Here is a 21457-nt window from a genome sequence, read left to right as displayed (position 1 = left end):
TGCATGCCGGTGCCTTTGTTTGCACTGTGATTACATGACAGTGGGCTGTCAATACACAGTGACACATGCTCACGACGGAACAGGACCATCTGGCCCATTTCACGTAGCCATTCTTAAATTCATAACATGGGTGACCAGGTCTACACACTCTGCCCCCGCACAGTCCTGGGTTTTGCTACAGGAAGAATAGGTCACCGATGTCACCTGAGAAACTCTCCCAGCTCAGAGAGAGGCTGGGAGGGAGGGTGGGAAATGCATGCCCATTAGAGGGCCAGTCTTCTTATCCCAGCTTCCGGCCTCCCGTGTTCCCTGCAGAGAGCCACGTGCCCCGTGTCGCCCCACCATTAATAAAGAAGGACACAGGCCACACAGGAAATAGTTTTAGACGTAGCCTGACACCAGGCAAGTGGCCTCTGGAATGAAGCCCAGCGTCTCAGGTCCCAGCTGCACATTTGTGCCTTTAACCTGAGGTCCCCCACACCTCTCCAGGCCTCTGGAACTACAGGCCATGCTTCTCCAGGTCTGTCTCTCCACATTTTGGGGAAATCTGTAAATCTTGAAGTTGACCATAAGTACTCACTTATACAACTACCTTGAGCACTGTAAATTAAGCCCCCAATAAATAGATTAAGCAAAGAGAGACGTGATAGCTTGAAAAACCTTTAATTTAGGGCATTGCCGGTGTTATCTGCTGATCCCGTAATGGGGACATCAGCCTAAGGATCCCAAGGATGGCCACCGGAGGCCACCCTGAGATCGCAGGTTCATGTCATCCCTAACTACTTTCCCACACCCACCTGTCACCAAGCTTCCTTTAGCAGAGAGGTGGGGAGCCCCCAAACATACCCCTCACTCTAGAGATGGCCCAGGATCCCTTGAATGTGTGTTCCTGGCCTTCCTAAATAGATCCCTGAGCCGCTATTGACATGTGCTGGACTTTTCTCCCCTCATGTACGTCTAGGACCCCGCTGTTCCTGGGTGGAGACCTCCTCTCTCTGGGACTCCCTGGCGCCCTCTTCTCCCATCATGGTGGGCAGCAGATGTGGACACCCAGGCTAGAGTCGGCAGTCTACACAGGGATCTCAAAAGGATAAGAAAACAGGCATTTAGGGGCAGCTTGAGCCGGAAGGAACTCCACAGGCCCCCCCCCAAGTGCCACGATCCCTGGGTCCCTTCCTGACCACGAATCTTAATTCCCAGGGAGGAAAGCTTGGCACCTCTTCCAAGGACAACGCTGGTGGCCAGTCTGTTTGTTGGTCAGCTTCAATCTGCCTCCACAGAAGCCATCGCCTGCACGCTCATGGGGGGCACTGGACCCTTGCCCCAGGGGATCAGTCTTCCAGAATGGGAACCCCCTGCCTGCTTCCCCCTCGTTCCCTGCTCCAAGTGAGAGGCTCACAGCTCCTTCAGCAGGAACAGTGTGGCCCCTGGAGTCCTCCCTCCTGGGTGGCCTCTGATGTTCCCTGCAGTCAGAGGAAAGTGGGCATAACCATGTCATCAAGCCAGGTCCAGGGGCCAGTGCAAGGGGTCAGACTCGGGGGCCAGCCCATGGCCAGGCCCCATGTTCCCACAGTGGCATCAAGAGGGGGAGACACATGCAGAGCCAGCAGAGGGCACTGCATGGGCTGCTGCTCCAAGCCAGGCCCAGGCTTCCCACAGAGTCCAGGCGGCCCCCAGCCACCCACCGGCAGACCCCAGCCACCCACCGGCAGACCCAGCACCCTGCTCTGTCCCCACCGAGATGCATTGCTGGCAACTTGTTAGTGACCCTGAAGTGCTCCAGGGTGTGGAAAGTCAGTGCTTATTTGTAAGTTAGGGAGATTCAAGGTTATCCCCACAGTAACATCCTCCTTGCTCTGCCACCTACGTCCCCACAAGCTTCCCTGTGACACAGAAGGAGGAGTTCCTCCGCATACTTAGAATTGCACAGATTCTACAGCCCCCATCAGGAGCCACAGGGGTGCACCAGGGAGAAGGCCGCTGTTGTGAAAGCCCAACAGAGCGGGCACATGAGCTACCACGGGGCCTGGCCAGAGTGTGCAGTCCCCGAGCCCCAGAGAAGGGGAGCTACAGGTCCCGCACCTCTCTCTCTCTCTCTCTTCTCTCTCTCTCTCTCTCTCTCTCTCTCTCTCTCTCATAAGTCAGAATTGCATTCTTTGGCAGGAGTTTGAAGTTCCTTAGCAGAGACTGGCTTGCTGAAGAACACGAGAGAATAGACCCCAAAGGCTCCATATGTCATCTCCTGGCCACTCAGAGGTGAAGACACTTTACAATCCCCGTGTCCAGGATAGAGAATAGTATCACAATGAGGTCCCACTTACACTTCCTGGATCTCGACTTTGCACTTCCATTAGTTTCTTTTACAAAAATACGTTAGTGTAAAAATCAAATTATAAATAGTCTTCAGACCCTCCTAAGCTCTCCCAAAGGCCCGAGCCCAATCAGAGTCTCTGCCTATCCATAGGGCACTAAATATTCTTTATAGGGACAGAATAGATACACAATCAACCACACATATTTAAAATATATTCTTCTGGGCTGCGGGTGTAGCTCATTGGTAGAACACATGTCTACATGTACAAGGCCTTGGATTCAATCCTCAGCACCCTCCCCCAAATGTATGTGCCAGCCAGCTTTCTGTTACTATAACAAAATACTTGAGATAATCAGCCTAAATTATTTTTGATACTGAGGATTGAACCCTGGAGTGTTTAACCACTGAGCCCTTTTTATGTTTTATTTTGAAACAGGGTTTCACTAAGTTGCCAAGGCTGATCTCAAACTTGCAATTCTCCCAAGTCACTGGGATTCCAGATGTGCACACCAGGCTAGCTAAGACAGTCCACTTAGGAAGAGGAAAGGTTTATTTCAGCTCACGGCTTGGGACATTTCAGTCCTCGGTCCGCTGGCCCATTGCTTTTGGCCTGTGGCAACGTGGCACATCCTGGTGGGAGCCCATGGCAGAGGAAGCTGCTCACCTCGTGGCAACCAGGAAGCAAGGAGAGGAAGAGGAGGAGGTGGCGCCTCTTCAAGGAAGCACCCCAGTGGCCTAACCTCCTTCCAGCAGCCCCGCCTCCTGAAGTTTCCACCGTCATCCAAAAGCACCACAGGTTGAAGACCAAGCCTCTAGTCCGAGTCATCCGTGAGCTGTGTGTGTGAGCCATGTGCATTTGAGCGCATGAGGGGAGTGGCCCGACGTTGCTGCCTGATTGTGTGCCTTTCCTCTCGCTCTGCCTGTGATCCCACACAGCACCTGAGATGGGTGTGGCCTCCCAAGACGCCAGTCAATCCTCTGACCCCAAGACACAACAAGCAAGACTCCACCCTTCAAAATCCAATCCCTTGCCTTATTGGGGTGGAACTTTCTTTTTTTTTTTTTTTTAAGAGAGAGAGAGAGAGAGAGAGAGAGAGAGAGAATTTTTCAATATTTATTTTTTAGTTTTTTTTGGCGGACACAACATCTTTGTTTGTATGTGGTGCTGAGGATCGAACCCGGGCCACACGCATGCCAGGCGAGCACGCTACCGCTTGAGCCACATCCCCAGCCCTGGAGTGGAACTTTCTCAAACGTCTTTCCCCTAAATAAAAACAGGGGTTTGGGGTATGCTCACTCTCTTGCTCCTTCCAGCACTGGAGCTCCCCTTTGGGGTCACCAAACTGTCCTGCCTTAGAAACTTATGTTCATTTGCTGCATGTTTCTTCACCGTTTTCATAGTTATTTATACAACCAGCTCCCTTGAACCCAGTTCATGTCACCAGTCCAGCCAGCTGGTGATAGCCTTTGACACATGGGCTTTGGAGGGACATTCAAAATTCAAGCTATAAGCCAGGCATGGTGGTACACACCTGTAATCCCAGCAACTTGGGAGGCTAAGGCAGGAGGATCAAGAGTTTGAGGCCGACATCAGCAACTTTGTGCCACCCTCATCAACTTGGTGAGACCCTGTCTCAACAGAAAAAATCAAGAAGGACTGGGGATGTAGTTCAGTGATAAAGTGTCCCTGGGTTCAATCTCTAGTACAAAAAAAAAAAAAAGTTCAAACTGTAGGAACCTACTCCAGCCCCTGAAAGCTCATGTCCTTTTCCCCAAGCAAAGTGCATTCAGGCCACCCTGAAAGTGTGTACGCTTGGACAGATTCCAACAGGTACATCTGTCCACAGACCATCACCAAGAGGGCGCACACATCTGTCCACAAGACCGTCACCAAGATGGTGCACATCTGTGTACCAGACCATCACCAAGATGGTGCACATCTGTGTACCAGACCGTCATCAAGATGGCGCACACACACATCATAGCCAGAAGTTCCTTCCTGGCTCTGAACTGCCTCACAGGAAATGGAGGCATCACCATTGTCCCCTCCTGGCTGCTTGTGGTGTGGCGTTCCCTTTCATCAAGAGCGTCTTCTGTGCTGGTGTGTTAGCTTCCAGGCCTCGGCACACCTGAGAGCCTTTCCTTGGGGAAGGAGGAACAGCAGGAGACGCCACCTCTGGGACATCAGGACCAGATGGCACAGAAACACAGGCAGGAAAGAGGGTGGCTAGCAAGACCTGGGGCGGGACTGTTAGAAGCTGCACAGTGGTGCCTGCTGTCACTTGGCACTCTATGACTGTCCCCTCCAGGGTCATCCATCAGAGAAAACCCCACACTGGGACTGTCTAATGCCTTACACTCAAATTGGTATTTGTTTTTTAAAATATACATTTTTTAATCTTTATTTTGTTTATTTATTTTTATGTGGTGCTGAGGATCGAACCCAGTGCCTCACATGTGCAAGGCAAGCACTCTGCCACTGAGCCACAACCCCAGCCCCCAAATTGATATTTTTAGAGCATCTAATATACCTCATATTTTAGTCACATATATAAATATAATATATATTCATATTTCATGGATACATTGAAATTTGCAAAAACTTCAAAAATTTATGAAATATTAAAAATATCACAGTGCCCAGGTCACTGTTTTAAAGGTTAAATACTGGGGGCTGGGGGTGTAGCTCAGTGGTGGAGCACATGCGTAGCAAGAGGAAGGCCTTGTGTTCAATCCCCAACAACCCCCAAATTATTAAATATTTTTTAATAAAAAATAAATCTTAAACCAAGCATGGCAGTGCACACCTGTGATCCCAGCAGCTCAGGAGGCTGAGGCAGGAGGATGGAGAGTTCAAAGCCAGCCTGAGCCACTTAGCAAAGCCCTAAGCAATTCAGCAAGACCCTAAATAAAATAAATAAAAATATTCAAAAGGGCTAAGGATGTGGCTCAGTGGTTAAGTGCCCCTGGGTTTAATGACTGGTACAAAAAAAATTAATAAATTAAATAAATCTTAAATGTGAATAGCTCTAGGCGATCACCTGGCATAATAGATGTTTGACGTTTGCGTTCACTGCTTGGCCTAACCCATGTGGTATCACGGGATTGGAGACGTGGCCAGCACAAGCTGAAGGAGTCTCGTCCCCAGAGCAGCTCTCAAAGCGAACACAGCAGCCCGGCCTGCTGTATCAGGGAACAATGGTGCCACTGAGAGTCTGTCCAGTCAAACCCCGGGCAGAAGACAGTGTTTTTAAATGTGCCAATGTGAAGGTCAGTCAACAGCAACTGTTCAGAACATGGGTTTTGGCAGGCAGGAGCCCACGGTCTGACATGGTCGAGGGCTGCGGGTCATGATGACTGTAGAAACAGATGAGTAGGACTTGGTTGTCATTGATTTGTAACTGTGCAGACAATGCCCCCTATGGCCTGCCCCTGGCTGGACCCCTATCCCGCCTGCCCTGGGTCTGCATGGCCCGAGGTTCGCTAGGGTGTGTTTTCCTGGCCTGGCACTTGTCCCCAGCTCCCAGGAGCTGACTTAAATCACTTCTACTAAGGCCTGAATTTAGAATAATCCACTTGCAATGAACTATAGCCAAATTATGTTCCTAAGAATAAATTCCAGAGGGTTGGACCATGCGGCTTCAAGGTCAAGAGCAACCACTTTGGGGAGGAGGCTGGAGACAGAGCCCTGGCTGCTCCTGTGAGGCCTTCACCCTTCACTCCAGGCTGAGTGACAGGAAGCCTTCCAATCACTGATTGTCGCCTGCCTCGGATCAGTAAGCCTATCAGTGCAATGTCCCACCTCCTTCCACCTCGTCACTTCCCCATAAGAGGCTTTCATTCCTCTCATAAAAACTAAATGTGCAGTGGGACAAATCTGACATCGTAAGCGTGACTATCAGGATGGCCTTTTCTCACCATGACTAGTGTGGGTCCGAGTGTGAGCGAGTGCTTCCTCCAGAGCCAAGGCAGGAAGTCGGCTTGGGATCCATCCTGCAGTTCCCCGGGCCTGGAGCCAGCTTCAAAGGCCGGTGAAACCCAGGAAGCATTGCAAGTTAGCTCCAAATCCTGGTCCCCTTGGGACAGGCGGCCCCTCTTTCAGCTACCTGCCGCCCTAGTCCTGAACCGCACCTGCGGACTGCGGCCCTGGCTCACTACACACACATTCTCGGAGGTCCTGCTAAATCCATCTTCTGCTGCCAGGTCTGAGGGGCCTGGGATTGTGCCCTTCCTGTTCTGGGGGGACACTGATGCCTCCACTTTCAGGAGCGAGAAAGTAGAGATGGGAGGAACCTGGATCCTGCTCCTTCCAGGGAGCACACTGGGAAATACCAGGTAGATAGGAAGAGGAAGCTTATTTAGAAACAAGAAGAAGGAGAAGCCTAGCCCTCTGGTCCTCACCTCTCCTCATCAGTGGTGTGTGTGACCTTCTCACTGGAGGAGTGGCAGGGAAAACCTCCAGAGTTTTTGGATAATGTGGAAGGTCAAATCTGGAGTCAGTTAGAGCTGGGTTCAACTCCTGACTCCAATATCTGCTGGCTGTGAGACCTTAGCAAGTCCCCTAACCTCTCTAAGCCCTGATTCCTTATGTGAAGATGGGAATGGCAACACCTACATCTTGATATCTTTTAGACTAATATTTGTTGCTTTTGAAAGAAACATCATTACTGCTTTTAAATTAAAGCAAGAAGAAATTTACAAAGAAGTTCTACACTCAGGGTGATTTTTTTCAGGATTTAATGATTTTGATATAATAGGTGTGAAGTAGCCAGCATAGCCTGGCACCGGGTGGGTGCTCCCTGGATGGCAGCCTGGCCCGCCCATCACACGGGGAGGTTGGTCAGGTGACCTCTGAGCCCCTGCTCTCCTCCAGCTCCTCCTGCTCTCCAAGGTGCCTGAGAGGAGGAGAGTACAGCCGGGTATGGAGACCCTCCTGGTGGGACCAGGGCCCCTCCCAGATGGAAGTACCCCCATCCCTTCCCCCAGCACAGAAGAAAGTCCAAAAGAAGCAAATCCCCAAATAACTGCTTGGATTTTGGGAGAGTGTGGTCCCACCAGGCTCAGCAAGACTGCCTCCTGGGCTCCCAGGTGCCCTTCACACAGGAAGTGGCAGCTCTCTTTTGTACAGAGCTCCGAGTTTCCAGAGGTGTATGGAGTCCTTTTCTTTTTTAAATCCTCACCGCAGCCTTTGGAGCTCCGATGGTCAGGTGGTCATTGTCCCGCAGGGGTCTCACCCGAGTGCCTGCTGCTGCACCCACTCCCAGCATGAGGGCAGACGCCCCAGAGCCCACTGCCCTCCTACAGCACGTGTGTCTTGTCCTGGCTGCTGGTCCCCACTCGCTCCTCGCCCCGCAGCTGTGCCCTGTGCTCTATCACCTGTCAGCGTCAAGAGGGACGGAGGGCAGTTGCTGCTCCACTCCTTGTATGGAAATAGTCACAGACAAATGCAAAGTCGAGGTGTGCACGCAGTGGGCGGGCCAGCTGAGGCTCAGAGAGCACCCCCGGCTCCACAGGCTGCCAGGACGCTGGGGGAGGGGTTCTTCAAGAGCACCCCTTCCAGCGCCCAGACAACTCCAGTGTCTCAAATTCCTTTTCTCACTCCTTGTTTCCTTTCTTCACCCTTCCCCCACTCCTCCCCTCCTCCTTCTTTTCACAAGTCTTTACTGAGCATCTGTTATGTGCTGCACACTGAGGTAGGTAATGGAGGGCCTGAACACAGGGAAGGCTGATCTCGCCCTCCTGCAGTCCCCAGGCTGGCCTGGGACACAAACACGTATGAAGGCAACACCATCAGGTCAGGGAGAAGCCCTTACTTCACTGAGGTGGAGCTGTCACCTGGGAGAGGAGGCATTGTTCTGGCCCCCCAGATGGGCTGTGTGCACACTCGGAGGCCCAGGTCTCCTGCGTGAGTTGGAGGTGGGTGAGCAGCGGGCGGGGTGCTCTAGGAGACAGGAGTGGCCAGCTCTTGGGGAGATTGCAGGAGGCACCATACTGGGAAGGGATGTTGGGAAAGTGACCAGGCTTGGGGGACGTGGACTGCCCTCTCAGTGCACGTCCCCATCCTGCAGGCCCAGGGGCTCCCACTGATGGCCTGTGAAAGAGGAGCAACAGGAGCAGAGCTGGCTGCTCCGTTTCTCCCCAGACATCTCCCTGCTGTGCGTTTCAGGCCCAGTGGCCCTGAGGGACGTTGCTGTGCTGCTGTTCACTGTCCTGTGTGCCTAAGCATACACTGGGTGGCATGGCATCTCTGGAGGAGGCCCGGGATGGCCTATCCATCTCTACCACTTTCTTGTTTGTTTGCTTTTGGTACCAGGGATTGAACTCAGGAGCCCTCGACCACTGGGCCACATCCCCAGCCTTATTTGTATTTTATTTAAGATAGGGTCTCACTGAGTTGCTTAGCGCCTCGCTGTAGCTGAGGCTGGCTTTGAACTCATAATCCTCTTGTCTCAGCCTCCAGAGCTGCTGGGATTACAGGCCACATTTTATTGAAAGGCTGACTCTTGGGGTTTTCCCTGCCACTCCTCCCGTGAGGAGGTCACACACCCCATACCTGCATGCTAGCCCTGCTCCAGCCGTGTCCACGCCCCAACCTGAGACTCTGCTCAGCCCTCAGAAGCACATGAGTGACGATGACATCTCTGTGGAGGTGATTTGCCTAAATTTTTAAAAAGCAACCCATTCTAAGTCTGCCATTGAGGACTGTTGAGAACTCCAGCCCTGCAGCTTTCTGCAGCCAAGACGCCAAACTAAAGGGGAGACTCGCCCTCAGCAAGGGCAGACCTGGGAGGCTGCCACCTGATCACCCTAACAGACACTGATTCCTGCATTTTCTGAACTAATTGTCCAGGAATTTCTCTAATCCTGTTATTAAGTTGTTTCTATTTATAGCCTCATCTGCCCTCCACCCTCCACTCACCAGCTGCTCCCAGATTAAAGGCCACATGTGTGTCCTGCGTCTGCGGGGCTAATCCTGGCTTTCCCACGGGTCACGCAGCACTCCAGAGGCCCAAGGCCCAGCTGTCCCCACTGGGTCTAAAGGAGCTCTCTCTGGTTCAGTTTTCAAAAGCAGCCTGGCTGGGACCATTTCTTTAAAAGTCCTCAGCTCCTCCTCGCTGCCCCTTGTGCTTTCCCTGCACACAGGTGTCTGCACAATGTCTCGGCCACCCTAACTCCCACCCAGAATCATCTGGACTTGGTCATGTTTTATTTAAAGGACTTAAAAGCTCTGGGGATATAGTTCAGTGGCAGAGCCCTCATCTAGCATGTACGTGACCCTAGGTTCAATCCCTAGCACAGAAAAGAGTCATAAAAATTAAAAGAAAAGTCTCCAAAATTATCCTGGCTCCTTCCTTCTTCTTACTATACTTTATAAAGAACTTTGATCTAGAAAATTCACATTACTGGTTGTGGTAGGTTCAAAAATAGCCTTCCAAGGTGTTCATGTCTTAATTCCTAGAACCTGGGAGCCAGTGACCTTTTTTTTCAGGGCTGGGGATCAAACTCAGGGCCTCACACATGCTAGGCAAGTGCTCTGCTCTCAGCCTCAGCCCTTGTTATTTTATTTTTGAGACAGGGTCTCCCTAAATTGCCCAGGATGTCCTTGAACTTGGGATCCTCCTGCCTCAGCCTTCTGAGTTGGGATTACAGGCGTAATTGCACCTGGCTATAATCATCTTTTGATTCTTCTGAAATTGATGGATGCTTTTTCTTTTATTAAAATTAAATACTGGCTGGGCATGGTGGTGCACATCTGTGATCCCAGTGGCTCAGGAGGCTGAGGCAGGAGAATCACGAGCTCAAAGCCAGCCTCAGCAAAAGTGAGGTGCTAAGCAACTCAGTGAGTCCCTGTCTCTAAGTAAAATACAAAATAGGGCTGCAGATGTGGCTCAGTGGTCGAGTGCCTCTGAGTTCAATCTCTGGTACCCCAAACAAAACAAAAATGAATACCATTAATTGCATTGAACACTGCACGAGAAAGCTTGGTAGTAGTACCATGAAGCCCTCTTGGGGGTAGGAGTGCAGCTGATGAGAACCAATGGCCTGGACAACTCAGTCCTTCCCTGGGACCCACCCTGTGTGACCTGGGGGACCATTACCTCTCTAAGCCTCAGTTTCCTCATCTGCCACAGAAGATTGCATAAAAGCCAATGGCCCCAGCATTCATCTGGGCTGGAATCACTCACACTTGATGGAAGCTGTGGACTTTCTCCCAGAGGCAGAAGCGGATACGCCCACACATAGAAAGCTGGACCTTCCAGGTTGAGGTATTTCCCTGGTAAAGGATCCCTGGATCCAAGTTAGGAACCCCCAGGCCACACAGATTCTAAATCCAAGACAGGGGGACTGTTTAGGGGACCTCAAGAGGAGTAACAACACTGCCAGGCCCACCTGGGCCAGGGCAGGCGAGGCTTTGGGTGCCGAGAGACTGGAAATTTTCAGGTGCCCCGGACAAAAAGGCCTGTTGCCTGACTATGTCTTATGTATGAGGCACTGGGTTCGAGTCTCAACACCGCATATAAATTTATAAAATAAAGGTCTATTGACATTAAAATATGTATATGTGTGTGTGTGTGTGTGTGTGTGTGTGTGTGTGTGTGTAGAGAGAGCGAGGCAGGGGGAGAGAGAGAAACAGAATGTTCAGAACACTTTCTTTCAAAGGACAATTCATTATTTTCAGATGGCTATTTCAAGAGGTTCTCCAAAATTATTTGAAAATTATCTGAAGTGTATTATGCTTCTGTTGACCAACCCAATTCTGAATTCATTCCAGTTTTGCCACATAGTTATTAGGTATGTACATTGTTTGAAAGTAATGATGGTGATGGATGGTGACAGTGGTGATGGTGATGGGTGGTGGTGATGGCAATGATGATGGTGGTGGTGGTGGTGGTGGTGGTAGGGATGGTGATGATGGTGATCATGGTGATCATGGTAATGATGATGATGATGATGGTGGTGATGGTGATGTTAATGGTAATGGTAATAGTGGTGATGGTGATAGTAATAGTGATGGTGGTGATGGTGGTGATGGTAGTGATGATAATGATAGTGATGGTGATGATGGTGATGGTGATAGTAATAGTGATGGTGGTGATGGTAGTGATGGTGATGTGGTGGTGGTGGTGGTGGTGATGGTGGTGGTGATGGCGATGGTGGTGGTGGTGATGGTGATGGTGGTGATGGTGGTGGTGGTGATGGTGATTGTGGTGATGGTGGTAGTGGTGGTGATGATGATGATAGTGGTGGTGGTGGTATGATGGTGGTGGTGGTGGTAATGGTAGTGGTGATGGTGGTGGTGATGGTGATGGTGGTGATGGTAGTGACAGTAATGATGGTGGTGGTGGTGGTGGTGATGGCAATGGTGGTGATGGTGGTGGTGGTGGTGATGGTGGTGGTGGTGGTAGTGGTAGTGATGTTGGTAGTGGTGGTGGTGGTGGTGATGGTGGTGATGGTGGTGGTGATGTGGTGGTAGTAGCAGTGATGGTGATGATGATGATGGTGATGATGGTGGCAATGGTGGTGAATTTCATTCATATTACAATAAGTTACCTGGCTTATCCAGTAGATTTTGGAGTTAAAAATATGGAGGTTTTCCTTTGAGGGTCTGGAAGAGTTCCTAGGCCACCCAGGGAAAAGGCCAGGACCTGATCATTTGCTGAAGGCTTGAGTCACTCCTGAGCCCTTTGTCTCTCCTTCTACTTGACATAAAACAAACTGAGTCAGCTAAGATGAAAACCACAGTGACAACAGGAATCAGAGTGCAATGAAGGAACAAGAAAGAAGCAAAGCTGGACATCACTTTAAAAGGCACACACAGGGAAAATATGCACCTCTAAAAATGTCTTCAGATAAGATCAAAGAAAGACTTGCAAAATTAAAGTCAAAACTAATAGAAGACTGTGGAGGAGCTGAAATCAAAACAGAAGGGATTTCAAGAAACGCAGGCAGTGGTGAAGACCTGCACGTAAAGGAGGGGAAAACATCTGAGCACAAAAGTGCAATTGCTCCTCAGCTTACGACAGGGACAGGTGCCAGTGAACACATCCTAAATTGAAAATATCCTGAGTTAAAACGCATGCAGGGCTGCGGGTGCCGCTCAGTGGTAGAAAACTTCCGGGTGCCCCAGGCGCTGGGTTCCATTCCCAGCACAGCCAAAGAAAAGACAAAGATATGTGTGGTCACCTGGCCACCAACACCCTAGCTCAACACAGCGCACTGTGGAGTGTCCGTCACTCACCTGGTGACAGCTGAGTGACTGGGGGCTGCAGCAGCTGCCACTGCCCGGCCTCTTGACAGTACTGTGCTGCCCACCACCAGCCCAGGAGAAGACCAACAGGCCCACCTCACAGGGCAGCTCCCACTGGGTGTGGTCACCCTCACACCGTCTAGAGGTGAAGGCTGTGGGGAACCGTCCTAAGTGGGGACCCTCTTTTCTTAAAACTTGAGGACATTCAAAGAAAACCAAATCATAAAGTAATACATGTTGATGACTAATAAACAGTTTAAAAGTTCACTTCTCTAATAATGAAAACTCAAATTATAACAATAGTAAAGTAAGATTTTACAGATTAACTTGGAAAACATAAAAAAGTAACTAATAACTGCTCACCAAGGCTGGGGCGGGTAGGTAAATCTTCACTGCCAGAGAAGGCAGCGTGGCCCCTTTGGGGAGGTGATGTGAAAATCTACATCCAAAGCCTGACAAATGTCTTTTGAAGTAAAAAAAAAAAATCTATTTCCAGGAGTTTATCTTCAATAAATAATCAGACACCTATGGGAAGACTTACTAGGAAAGAGTAGGACCCACCCTTGATATCTGGTTAAATTAATAAACACGGGTCAACAAAAGGAGCACTACATGGGTGTGTAAAAGGTGTGGAAGGATGTTAATGGTTTGGAATGTCACAACATGCTGTGAAGTAAAGAAAATAGGTTTCGGGGGAGCTGGGGTTGTGGCTCAGTGGTAGAGCATTTGCCTAGCATGTGCGAGGCACTGGGATCAAGCCTCAGTACCACATAAAGATAAATAAATAAAAGTATTATCCATCTACAACTAAAAAAAAGAAATTAAAGATATTTTTAAAAAAGAAAGAAACAGGTTTCAAAATAATTTCATCTCTTGAGAAAAAAAAATATATAACTCCACTACATTGAACCTAAAGTAACTAAGTGCACCACTTAATATTCTTTAGTTATTAGAAGTATTAAATGATTATTAAACACACCATTTGTATTTACCACTAAGAAACAAAAAAATTCTGCCAATTAAACTATAATGAACCATAGATTTTAGCATCCATCATGATGTTATTTGCTTATTTTTATTCATTTATTCACTCTTGTAGTGATTGAACCCAGGGCCTCACATTTGCTAAGCACGTGCTCTATCATTGAGCTATAACCCCCGGCCCCACATGATGAGCTTGGAGATGTTAAAATGAAATATATGTCCTGGAATTGATAAAATACTATATGTGCCCCATATTCCTTCCATTCTAAAGCAAACTTCTTCCTCCATATTTTACTACCTGGTATTTAACCCCTTACAATCAGGTGCACTTACTACCTTACAGTTAAGGGAGTGCTTCTCCCAGCACCCTCACCCCACATACACCCCATCGGGAGCAAGAGAACATTTTATATGTATTATATTTTCATGAGATAGACAGAAAGAAATACATTAGAATGTTAATTGTAGTTTTCTCCAAATGGCAGGATTTCAGATCATTTTAATTTCCCTCCTTGTTTTTTCTACAATTTACAAATTTTCTAAAACGAAGTAGAAAAAAAATCTAAACAGCAACAATCAATCCAGCATCATCAGTTCCCAGATCCACCCCACTGCAGAACAGCGAGGGCATGAGGCTAAGGTCCTGTGGGCTCCCTGTCCCTGTCTTCCCAGGACCTGGGAACCCTCAGAGGAGACATCTAAAGGGCCTCTGGCAGCTCATCCCCAAACCAGTGTCTCACCACTTTAAAACTCTGTGTTCACAGAGGCTCCCTGCAAGCTTCCCTCCCCCACCACCTCACTCTCCCTCCTTTCTGGCACCCAGTCCCATGGAGGCACCCATGGGAGGCAAGTGGACTTCATCCCAAAGCCAGTTCCCATTCCTGGGATGATGAGCAGTGGCCGCCAGAGCACCTGCTGGGAGGATTCTGAGGCCAGGCTGAAGTTCAGGGGGGGCAGGTGTGCCTGAGGGATTGGTCACACCTGCCAGGGACCATGGGACACACTGCACACTGCTGAGGCCTGAGAGAGTCCTCCCAGCTCTTGGTGTGCTTTCTGACATCTGCTCTCTGTGTCTCCCTGACCTCTAAGCAGACGCCTCATGTGTACAGCCGGCAAAGGGGAAGACATCCTGAGCACACTGAGGACCGTGGCAGGGGGCTATGAGGGCCAGGCTCAGCAGCATGAGCTAGACCAGCTCACCCCTGCCCGCCAGCCCTGGGCGGGAAAGCAGAACGCACAGGCAGCGGAGACCCACAAGCCAGCAAGGGCACGCACCTAGAGTGTCTGCCCTCCAAGAGACAAGGCTTCCCTGACCGTCCATCAGGGGGTGGAAGATGCATGTGGCACACACAACACACAGCTCATTTATTTATTAATTAGGCAAAGCCACATGGATGAGAATGAACTTGAGAGTGAAGGAAGCAATTGGCACAAAACCACAAGCATTGTTGTACCTTTGATTAAAAAGGAAATAGAAACCAAGTTGCATATGGCTTAGAAATATTCATCCTGTGAATAAACTGTATGAGAAAAGCAGTAGAGTGTATGAGAAAAAGCTTAGGGTACCCCTGGGCTCCGGGCAGGCAGGACACAGGACTCAGAAGGGAGGAGAAGGGGCAGCAGGCTGGAGCACCCCAGGGGGAGCTGGTGGCCTCCCGTGCCCATTTCACACTGTGCTTCATCACAACAGTTAGGGTGTTACAGGATACGGTAGGCACCACCCATTAATTGAAGGAACTGATTTTCATTTAATGCACTACTCAACTAAAAACAGGCCTCATGCCGATCTGTGGACTAGAGCCTGTCACGTCTGCAGAGGGACTTCCTGGGTGACCCGGTCCTACCTGCCCAGCTGTGTTTCTCTTGGACAGTCTCTGAGCTTCAGCAGGAGCCCTCGATGGGCAAAGCCTTCCTCTCACCGTTTCCAAGCTGTACGGCCATGAGATGCCCATAGAAACAGCTCCCTCCTCTGTGCAGCAAGGAATTTGGGTGAATCACTTTCAAACACTATCTCTATTACATTTTCCCCATCAGTGTGTGTGTGTGTGTGTGTGTGTGTGTGTGTGTTGCTGGAGATCCTTCCCAGGGCCTCCTGTAGGCTAAACATGTGCCTGCCACTGAGCTATGCCCCAAACCCCCTTTTAATCAATTTGGAGATCATTCACCCCCTTCACCCTACAACGACTGTAATGACAATATGAAATACTGTACAGCATTTTATCTGCAGCATGCTCTAAGGCTGTTTTTGTAGTTATTACTTCAAATTAATAACACATTATTCATAGTAACAGAGATACAGAAGCCACCTACACTTTTGATCCTCAGCAAGTGGCAGAACACGCAGTCCTTAACCTCTGTGTCCGTGAAGAGGGTATGTTGCCCAGAGATAGGTAGTCATCAAATGAAAAATCCCAACAGCCATGTGGTCAGATCCCAGCTGTGTGGACAGATGCTGACACCTGGGCATAACCAGCCGAGGAGACAACAGCGTATGGAGAGCAGACACTCCGCCATAACGCACTTCTCCTCAAGCTTCTCTACAACTAAACGGTGCAACCCGCCCAGCTCCAGACACTCCTGGGAGGAGACTGGGCCCCAGATGGGCTCCGGGGAACCTGAGGTGTTAAGTGGGGGTGCTCTTTTAAGGTCAGGGGGCAGCCTGGCCCCAGAACAGGACCAGCAGTCCCAGACCCTGTGTTTCTGAATTTTGTGTTTTAACTGCAAATCCAGCTGACTCCTTGTTGTATGTATACACACACACACACACACACACACAAACCCACATACACACACACATACCCACATACACACATACACATAAACCCACATACACACGCCCACACACATACATACACACACAACACACACATGGACTGGTGAGGGAGACCTCACTCCATCCCCAGGGCCTGCTCTCTGACTTCCCCAGAGGGCCTGCAGCAGGGAGAGGACACCCTGAGTGCCCAGCAAGGTGTCTCTGGAAAGCAGCGCCCATGCCCAGGATGGGCGGAGCCACAGCCAATCACAGGGACCAACGGGCCACGTAAACATCAGGCAGGTCACACCAACTGCAGGCTTAGAAAGCATCATGTTCATTTAATTACCAGGCAGGGCTTTTGAAAACCAATTTTAAGAGCTAATTTAAAAGTGGCTGTTCTGCGGGGACAGGGTCATGGTAGACACTACTAAAACTGAAGGCAGCACTCTGATGGCCTGGGGGTGGCTCTTCCAGCCACACACCCAGAGAACAGCCACCAGCAAGCAATGGCCGCAGCAGGCCTCCCTGCCAAGGCTCGATGGCATGGAGAATCAGCAGGGCCTTCACAGGCTGAGCGCATGCCCTACACTGAGCCACACCCCAACTCCAGGAGTCACGAGTCTGGGGGGCGGAACTCATCGGGCACCTCAAACCCGGGGTCCGCAGAGCAGCTGGACCAACGTGAACAGTGCTACGCATCCCTAAAGGAAGCAGGTCCCCAAGGATTGAAAGGAAGTGTCTAGAGCTTCCAGTCCCCCAGGAATGGCTGTCAGGAGTGTGTGGTGTGGGGAAAGGAGAGGTTCTAAAAGGGCATCTGAAGGAAGAGGCTATCTCTATAAAAAGAAACCAAAGGCCACTTTGGTAAGTGCCAGTGACTGTATGTAATAACACAAGAACATTCTGGAAAGAAATACATTTAAATCATCACACAGGTTACCTCAGGAAAGACAGAAGGAACCAGGACTGGACAAGATTTTTGAAGGGCACATGGGTCCCTGTGTCACCTCTGTATTTACAGTTGATTTCTTCAAGTCTCAGCAATTCCTTGATTCTTGAACATATGTCTACAAGTCTTTGGCTTATTTAACGTATCAAAGGAAGTTTACAGGAGGGGTCTTCTGCCAGAAGGTGTCTGCCGCAGCACCACGCCCACCTCTGCCCCCCAGCACCCACCCACAGCTGGGCCATGGGCACATGTGTCAGGAGGACGTGCCGGGGCCTCTGGTCACCTCCACCACCCTGAGTCCACAGCACATCTCAGGCAATGCTGGGGCCTCCAGAAGGGAGTTACCTGGCAGCAGTGCCGCTTCGCTAAGAGGACCCCGTGGTCACCACCCCCTCCCTGGTGACCATGAGAGCCACCTATTTTAAAGTTTGGCACAAGCCAAAGCAAGGGCCCCATACCTGTCAAAGACCACAGCGGCATAAGCCCGCTCGGCGAAGATGACGTCTGCTGCCCAGAACTCCTTGGTGGCCTTCAGTCCCCGGCCCTTGCCCTCAGAGTTGAAGACCTCCACGTTCTCCATGCTCCCTATTGTCATCTCAGAGTCTGCGGGTGCACGGGGGATGTCAGCGCTGGGCCAAGCCCTTTGTCACTGCTGCTATTTCGGCACCTTCGGCATCCCAAAGAGCAGGACTATAAATGGACAGGCCACCTCCCCTTCCCTGCCCCCTTGGCCTTGGGCCCTCACCTCCCCCTCTACCTCGTTCCTGGAGGCAGGAGTAGGCAGGCAAGAGGACAGCAGCAGGGCGAGGGTCTCACTTGTCACCCAGCACAGCGGAGAAAGCAGAAGATGCCGTGGGCGAGTGCAGCCCTGGGATGGGGCCTGACCAGTTCTGAAAGGTTCTTTGCAAAAAGAAGCTGTGTGCGTGTGTGCGTGTGTCGGCTCAGCTGGAGCTGGAACAGGGAGCCGGGCAGGAGGGTATTTTTAGCAGCCAGATGCCTCTATCAATCAAGAGCAGACCTCCAGAGTGGCCCAAGGGAAGAGGAAAGGTGGCCTGCTGCTCTGGGACCCTTCAGCTGTCAGGCTCGCATTTCCCAAGCCGGACGCTCCTCCCACCCCAGTCTCTCTGCCTAGTGGAACGCTGCTTAACAGAACTGCACAGGTTCCAAGGGGCATTGCTCCTCTCCAGCACCACCTGGGGCTCCCAGGTGTGCCCCCCCAGGTGGCATGAAGGTCCCAGGCGTGCCCCCTGCCAGGTGTTATGGAGGTCCCGGGCGTGGCCCCCCCAGGTGGCATGGAGGTCCAAGGGTGTCTTGTCCTTAATATCACTGGCTATGCAGCTGTGTCAGAGGCAGGCTGGGCACAGGGAAGGCCGGCTTCACAAACACCGGCCCCTGTCTCCATCCACCCATCAACCTCCCCTTAAACACCATCTACTGCCAGGAGAACACCAGCGTGCTCTGTCTTCCTCGCCTGGTGCCAGGGCCGTGGAGGGACAATTCTGAGATCCTCACTGAACTAAGTGCCACTCTCCCTAGCCATCAGGCACATCTCACGGAAGCCGAAGAAAAGCCCAGGTCTGGAAATGTGGCTTATGCTCCCTGTAGTACTTCTAGTTTCTGGATACCTCCTGCCATGGTTTGAATGTGTCCCCAGAGTCCTTGTGCTGGACACCTAGTTCGCAATGCAACAGTGTTGACAGGCAGGACCTTTGGGTGGGGGGTGGTTCCCAGAGTCTCCACCCTTGTGAACACATTAAGGTTAGGGTTAGGGTTAGGGTTAGGGTTAAGGGGTGAGTGGTTCACAGGGTCTCCACCCTTGTGAGCACATTAAGGCCATTGTCAAGGGAGTGGGTTAGTTATTTTGGGTTCCTGATGAAAGGATTGATAAAAGTTTGGCCTCTGTCTGTTGTCCACACCCCCGACCCCCTGCGCCTCTTGCTCTCTCTCCCTCCCTCCCTCCCTCCCTTCCTCTCTCTCTTCCTCTGATGCCTTCCACCATGTGGCAACGTAGCAAGAAGGCCCTCACCAGACGTGGCCCCTGGAGCCTGGAATTCACAAGCTCCAGTATCACGAGTCAGTAAGTTTTCTGTTACAAATTATCCAGTCTCAGCCCATCATGGGGGTGCACGCCTGTAATCCAAGGTACTCAGGAGGTTGAGGCTTGAGGATCACAAGTTCAAGGCCAGCCTAGGCAACCTAATGGGACTCTGTCTCAAAAAAAAAAAAAAGGTAAAGGCTGGGAATGTAGCTTAGCATTAAAGGGTCTGTTACTGTCACCCTGACACAAAACCTAAGAGCAAGGTGACCGTCTCTACCTCGCCGACTTGTTTGGGAGTTAAGTGAGGTCACATGGAAGGACAGAGCCTGGCACTTGGCACTTCATGTCACATCATTCAGTGACGGCTCTTCTACTCTGTTTATTCCGTTCCATTGTCCTCCCCAGACTACCAAGATGTGCAGGAATTCTAATGGACCTTCAGGCAAATTGCCTCTCCCCACTCTCCGGTGGCTCCGGATAGCACACCCCAAATCCTCTCAGACTGCACATCCTGGTGTGGAGGTCCCTCTCAGCCCGGCGGGCTGGACGGTATCTCAGCGACTTCAGATGGATCCAAAGAGCACAACAACTTAAGATGGTGAAAGCTGGTGCCTCAAAGAGTAAACATCACACACTCCCAAGAGAAAAAAAAATATTATGGAGGAGACTGGTCGGCTTCCAGCGAAGTGCCCACACCCATGTTGCCTGGTGACAGCTGGTCCTCCCTCAGCCTGGCAGGGCCCTGTGCTCTCCTGTAGACACTGGACTGGAACAGGTTCAGCCCAAGCCGTCATCGAGGACAAAGTGGACCCGCCCAAGACCAGAGCTTGAGTTACATCCCTGGGTGCAACCTTACCAGATCAAAGACAGGAATACTGTTGAAGGCAGAATCAGGCCCCCAGGGATGTCCAGGCTCAAATCCCCAGAGCTCTGAACATACCTGACATAGGATGTCCATGGAGTGACTGTCTCCACGAACACTCATGCCGAGACAGGCAGGTGGTGCACGCCTGTAAACCCAGCACTAGAGGCTGAGGCATGAGGATGGCAAGTTCAAGGACAGCCTCAGCAACGTAGCAAGACTCTGTCTCAAAACTAAATTTTTAAAAAGGGCTGGGAATGTAGCTCAGTGGTAAAATGCCCCTGGGTTCAATCCCAGGTACCACAAAAAAACAAACCAACAAGAAAACAGTGGTGAACGTGATCCCCACGTGAGGTATCGTAGGGCAGAAGCTTAATGGATCCAACAACGGCATCTGGAGATGGGAGTGCAGAGGGCAATCAAGGCCCAAGGAGGACTGAGAGCAGCCCTGGTCCAATGGCACTGGAGAGACGGATGTGGGGATGCTCTATTGACAACCTATGGTGCTTGGGTCTTTGCAGCATCCCCACCAGTGGGCAGGCCCTCACCAGATATGGCCACCCAGTCTTGAATTTCCTAGCCTTCAGAACCACAAGTGGAACACGCTTTCTTTATAAGTGACTCAGTCTGTGATATCCAGTTGTAGCATCGAGACACATGGCAAAGGGGACTTTGCAAATGTGATTGAATTAAGGATCTTGAGACACAAAGATTATCCTAGATTATCTGGGTGGGACCAATGTGATCACGGGGATCCCCATAAGACCAAGGCAGGAGGGTCAGGGTCAGAGAAGGAGTCATCACAATGGACGCCAGAGGGTCGGAGTCCTTGAGCTCTCTGGAGATTCAGTGCTGCTGACCATAAAGATGGAGGAAGGAGTCACGGGCAGAGAAGCGGCCGACTCTGGAAAAGGCAGCGGAGCAGGCCCTCCCTCCCGCTCCTCCAGGGCAGCGCAGCACTGTGACACCTTGATCTCAGCCGGCGAACCCCAGGTCTGGCTTCTGACCTCCAGAACTGTAAGATGATAACTTCATGTTTTTAAGTCACTAACTTTGTCCTTATTTGTTACCGTAGCGATGGGAAACTCACATATAAAGTATTGAAGTAGTCTCTCCACACAGTACATATCACCTAAGGCTCTTCTGCTACTCTGAAATGAAGTTCATACAGAGTGTAATTTACTAGCTCTTACAAAAAAAAACACAATCAACTATTATCCCACCCTAATAAGGGGGGAAGAAAATGAAAGGTAACTTATAATAAATTAAAGTACCTTGATGGTGGGGCTGGGGCTGGGGCTCAGAGGTA

At 50.6% G+C, this 21457-nt stretch overlaps 1 protein-coding gene and 1 long non-coding RNA gene across 5 annotated transcripts in view; both read right to left on the bottom strand.

Moving 5' to 3' along the window:
* The window catches only part of Smyd1 (SET and MYND domain containing 1), a 33426-nt gene extending 15256 nt beyond the window's left edge, over window positions 1-18170 (bottom strand). Inside the window, exons 1-2 of one of the 4 annotated variants that reach the window (XM_046455958.2) lie at window positions 18006-18170; window positions 17707-17915 (exon numbers count right to left, since the gene is read on the bottom strand). In XM_046455958.2, coding sequence (XP_046311914.1) covers window positions 17707-17843 — 137 coding nt within the window. In that variant the 5' untranslated portion in view covers window positions 17844-17915; window positions 18006-18170. The remainder of the gene's footprint in view (window positions 1-17706; window positions 17916-18005) is intronic. The other 3 variants (XM_046455957.2, XM_046455955.2, XM_046455956.2) reach the window with 3 other exon arrangements.
* LOC131424614 (uncharacterized) lies at window positions 3398-10824 on the bottom strand. Its single transcript, XR_009227945.1, has 2 exons — window positions 7495-10824; window positions 3398-7209 (listed from the first exon to the last, which is right to left on the bottom strand). It is a non-coding gene; the product is annotated as an uncharacterized LOC131424614 (long non-coding RNA).
* Window positions 18171-21457: the final 3287 nt, after the last annotated feature.

Source organism: Marmota monax, unplaced genomic scaffold (genome assembly GCF_021218885.2).
Source record: "Marmota monax isolate L192 unplaced genomic scaffold, Marmota_monax_Labrador192_F-V1.1 WCK01_AAM20220418_F8-fsc00238, whole genome shotgun sequence".
NCBI lineage: Eukaryota > Metazoa > Chordata > Mammalia > Rodentia > Sciuridae > Marmota > Marmota monax.
Note: the sequence above shows the minus strand (reverse complement) of the source record. Positions and strands in the feature narration are given on the sequence as shown.